The 4699-nt window shown below is 50.7% G+C and overlaps 1 protein-coding gene across 1 annotated transcript; it reads left to right on the forward strand.

Moving 5' to 3' along the window:
- The first annotated feature begins 877 nt into the window (after nucleotides 1-877).
- Nucleotides 878-2161, forward strand: LOC127334578 (protein MKS1-like). The gene has a single exon (XM_051361067.2). The coding sequence runs from the start codon at nucleotides 1012-1014 to the stop codon at nucleotides 1756-1758; it is 747 nt and encodes a 248-aa protein (XP_051217027.1). The 5' UTR covers nucleotides 878-1011; the 3' UTR covers nucleotides 1759-2161.
- Nucleotides 2162-4699: the final 2538 nt, after the last annotated feature.

The following is a 4699-nucleotide window of genomic DNA, read 5'->3' on the forward strand; positions in this document are numbered from 1 at the left end:
ATCATGTTGGAGCTGTGTATACATCGGTGAGTCCCTCATTTCGTTGTCCATCTGAATCCTGGCTGCTAGGCTTGGTGGTGCATGGTTGTGTATCGCAGGGCCGATATTGGAATCAATCGTCTCATAGATGTTCTCCAAATTTGTATCACGCTCATCGTCGATGATCATGTTGTGCAGAATGACACATGCACGCATGATCAACCCAAGAGTACGCCTCGAGTAGGAGCGTCCCTCTCGCCCCGCCTATCGCCCCGCTGGTGCCAACGCTGCCGCCTCCCTCTCGCCCCCCTCTCGCCCCGTCTATCGCCCCGCTGGTGCCAACGCTACCGCCTCCCTCTCGCCCCCCTCTCGCCCCCTATCGCCCCCAGCGCGGGTGACAGCCGGGCGGTAGCGGGCGCTACTGCCGGGCGGTGGATCCACCGCCCCGCGCTCTCGTCTTGCCTGCCTCTCGCCTCCCTCTCGCCCCGATGCCGGCGCTACCACCCCTCCTACCGCCCGCGTTGGCACCGGCCTAAGCATAGGCGATGCCGTGATAGGCCACAAGGCCGAGAACAAACTGATTTTGTGGCAGGAGCCACGTGAGTTTGGTCGTGCGGTATCGAGTTGACGTCTTTTGGCACCTGCGGTGTCTTAGGTCGCTGGTGTACAGTAAAAGGAAAAATCCACAACTCACATTGAGCAGAGAGCACACCCAGACAGACAAAGCCAGACCGTGCCGTCCTGAGCTGAGCAGCCGCATAAATTAGAAGAAAAAGTCGCCGAGAAATCATGCCTTTGGATTTGGATGAGGCCAAAAAATGATTAACTAGTCAGCAAAAGTGGTAGTTAAGGGGGAAGCACGCACGACTTTTCCGTCCGTCGTCAACAGCGCAGCAGGCAGCACACACCGCGGCTTCCTCCTGCGAGCGTTAATTTCTTGGCTGCGTCCACAACTAGAAAGCATTCCCGTCTTCTCCCTCCTTTTGGCAGCTTGCCTTCCTCTTCCTCCTCCGCCTTCCCCCTCCGCGATCCATGGACGCCTCGTCGTCGGACCGCCAGTCGCCGCGCAGCCGGCAGCTGCAGCTGCAGGGCCCGCGCCCGCCGCGCCTCTCCGTCAGCAAGGACTCCCACAAGGTCCGGAAGCCGCCCGTCGTGCCGCTGCCGCACGGAGCCCAACAACCTCGCAACCGCCAACAACCACAGCAGCAGCAGCAGCCCCGCGCGCCGGTCATCATCTACGACGCCTCGCCCAAGGTCATCCACACGCAGCCCAGCGAGTTCATGGCGCTCGTCCAGCGCCTCACCGGCCCGGGCGTGGGTGCCGCGGCCAACTCCATCGAGCCGCAGGAGGTCCCGCCGCAGTTCCAGCCGCAGGAGTTCCTCCTCTCCCCGACCGCCGGGCTCTCCCCGGCGGCGCGGTACGCCGCCATCGAGACCTCCGTCCGGCCGCTGCCGCCCGGGCCCGCGCCGTACGCCGGCTCCTGGGTCGACCTGGACGGCCTCGCGGAGGTGCTCGGCCCCGGCCGGCCGGGGATCCTCTCGCCCCTGCCCTCCACGCTCCCGCCCGCGGCCTCGGCGGGGCTCTTCTCGCCGCTGCCGTTCGACACCAGCGCCGCCTCCCTCGCCTGGCTCAACGACCTCAGCCCCTTCCTCCCCTCCGCCGCCGCCCGCGACGCGCCCTTCGCATCCAGCCCCGGCGCCGGCATGCTGCTGGCCACGCCCACCATGCCATCGCCGGGGATGATGATGCGCTTCTTCACCGACTTCCCGGACCTGTAAATCAAACCCTATACTACACTTAGCTGATTCCATTTGTTTATTCTTCACGTCCGGTGCGACAAAACGTCTCGCTCCCTCTTTTACCGCGCGCGCCGTCGCGGTAATTCGGGGTGGCGGCTACCGGAGACGGCGGATTGTGCAGATGCAGTGTATCAAACACTCCATGTGATGACAGATAACATTCTTTTAGAACAAATTCATACTCTATTGTGTAGGTGAGAGCAGTTGGCCTGGTCTGTGCTAGGAGTGCTAGATTTTTCTTCAAGTTTTACTTTGTTGTCAACTGTAGTAGGTTGGTAGAGCAGGTGCTAATCTTTTCTTCCCTATATCCTGTTTATAATTCTTGTTGTGATTTTATTTTAAATTTAAATTTAATTACGACAATAGTTATGGGACTGCCGGACATGTTTGCCTCGTTGTTTTCTTTACTTAATTCTGTGTATGTTAAACATTGCTCCCAGCTGGTTGTCATCTCCATCAGTCATATTGAGCATAATAGAAGCTTTATAATACTATCTTCGATCCATATTACTTGATGTTAAAATAAATATATCTATGACTAAATGTGTCTAGATACATCTATATTAGCATCAACTAATATGAATCGAAGGGAGTATCATAATTCCACGAGCGGGTGATTTGCATTGCTTTACTTTTTGCTAAGCCCCAAATGCGATTTATCTGATATCTCCAAGCATGATGGGCTAATCGCCAGTCTGAGGATAACAAGCCGTCGAGAACAGCAGCTTCAGGTGTGTGTGGTTTTCGCCGGTTTCTCTTAATTAGCCATGTATTCTATGATCTTTTGGTCCGATTTCCTTTAACAACTGGTCTATTTTCTCTTTTCTTATAACGCAACGAGGGAGCTCCCCACCCTCTGACGCGGTTCCCTAAAAAAAGCTTTGTATCCATACTAGAAAACAGATCATTCCATAACGCATTGCTGAAAATCTTGTCACGAACAGAGATGGGATTTTTTTCAAATAGACGAACAGAGATAACCATGCAGCTTCACAATGTTATCCATGAACGTTTACACCCTACATGCTCCTTTTGGAACTAGTAGTGGGTGAAGCAGACCCATCGGCTTGGTTAAGCTATGTTTAGCGCGTTGAAAAACAGCACACTGATGGAAGAAGAAGCTTTCAAGTTAGACTTGAGGGTTGAGGCCTAGCCAAAGGAACGAGTCTTGCAAAGGTTGCTATGTGCTCTGAATTTCTGAGTAGCCTCTCACAGCACAAGAGTAGAAAGTGTAAAACCATTTTCGTTTGCAGTGCAGAGCTCAAACCGATCCAGATGAGCCATTTTTGTTCGGTCACGCCGTTTTGCAGCTCATGTTTGTTCGTCCAGACTGACTAGAAGTAGAACGAGCCGCGCTAATAATCGTTGTTATGCCACATGATTAATTGCATATAAATTGAATGCTACCTGCCCAACAGCTACAATGGTTTGCATTCAGAGAGCCTGAATACTGAAACTGTCCAACGCGGCATAGAGCGTCAACAAACGTATCTTCTTCTCCTTTGACAGATGATCTTGAGATTTTGGCTTGCAATTCAATCAGGTTAGTCATGGCCGTTCCTTGCATCTCGGACTGCAGATGTTGTTCCTCTAGGTAGTTGAGACCGTGGTGATAGATTCTGATGATAAATCAATCAACCAAGCCGACTTTGGTCTAGGCGGGCGATGGCGGCGTTCTACGCCGTTACCTTGATTAAGGCATCGTCTTGCAATAACTTTCAACGGAAAACTCTAGAATCTGATCTTTCAGACGATGGCGATATTGTGGTGTCGTTTCTCTCTTGGGAGCATCATTTCCGAAGCAGCACGAGATGACATAGGTAGGAGAAGGAGATATCAAGTCATGCACGGCCAACATGTGGTACGCTGGGTCATTTTAATTTAACATGTGGTACGCATGATCAACAGGTCTCGCAAGGGCTATATGGATCTTTACCCTGAAGATGGACTAGCGGTTTGATGGTCATGACCACTTCTCAAACAAGGGCATAAGATGCTTCCAAGGGTCTGCTAGCCCTGTTGTGACCTCATGTTTTCGCCAAAGGGTGACTCAGGAGTGCCCCTGGCTATTAGTTAGTGGGGCGTTATTTTTGTTTTTACGGCAGAGACCGTGACGACATGTTACTTCACCCATTGTCAGGTTTCTAGGTGTTGAGTGATGGTTTTCAGATTATATGATGTATGCTTTTAACATATTTTTGTTGACTAAAATTTTAAATAAAGATTGTATGCATCGCTTTGATGTAGGGATTGGGGCTTCGTTCCCCCTATCGAGAAAAAAGTCAATCATCTAGTTGTAAGCACTAACGCCACCTCTTAATTACGAGAATTAGAACGGGAAATTCCTTCTTCTAAATTGACAGCTTCTTGTGTGCTAGTTCGAGTTCTTTTACTAAGGAATGCCACTCAATGACCGTGTTACATCAACATAGCTTCCATTATGTTATCACAGGTGTCGTTTCAATGATGAGAGTGCGAGAATCGGCGTGTTGGCCATTGCTTTTTTTGTTTGAGGTGCGCAAACGCTTCAATGGCTTGATCACTCCATTCAGATGCATTCTTCTTCAGCAATGGTGCCAAAGGTTGCGCGATAGCCTCATAGTTGCATACATTCTTTTTATAATAGCATATAAGGCCAACAAAGCGGTAGAGCTTTAATATTGATGGTCATGGCTGAACCATGACTATAGTCTTTGTTGGGTCTATTGTGAAGCCTAGATCCAACATGATGTGCCCTAGATACTATAACATAGTGTGAGCAAATGTGCACTTCAATAGCTTAGCAAACAACTGATCCTCATGTCCTCCAACGCTAGGTTGTACATGAGAATTAATATCATACAAAAAACTAAAGAAAATTTCCCCCCTAGTGCGTTCAAGCACCACTTTCATCACAGACTCAAAAGTGGTCGGTGGGTTC

This window comes from Lolium perenne, chromosome 6, assembly GCF_019359855.2.
Source record: "Lolium perenne isolate Kyuss_39 chromosome 6, Kyuss_2.0, whole genome shotgun sequence".
NCBI classification, from domain to species: domain Eukaryota; kingdom Viridiplantae; phylum Streptophyta; class Magnoliopsida; order Poales; family Poaceae; genus Lolium; species Lolium perenne.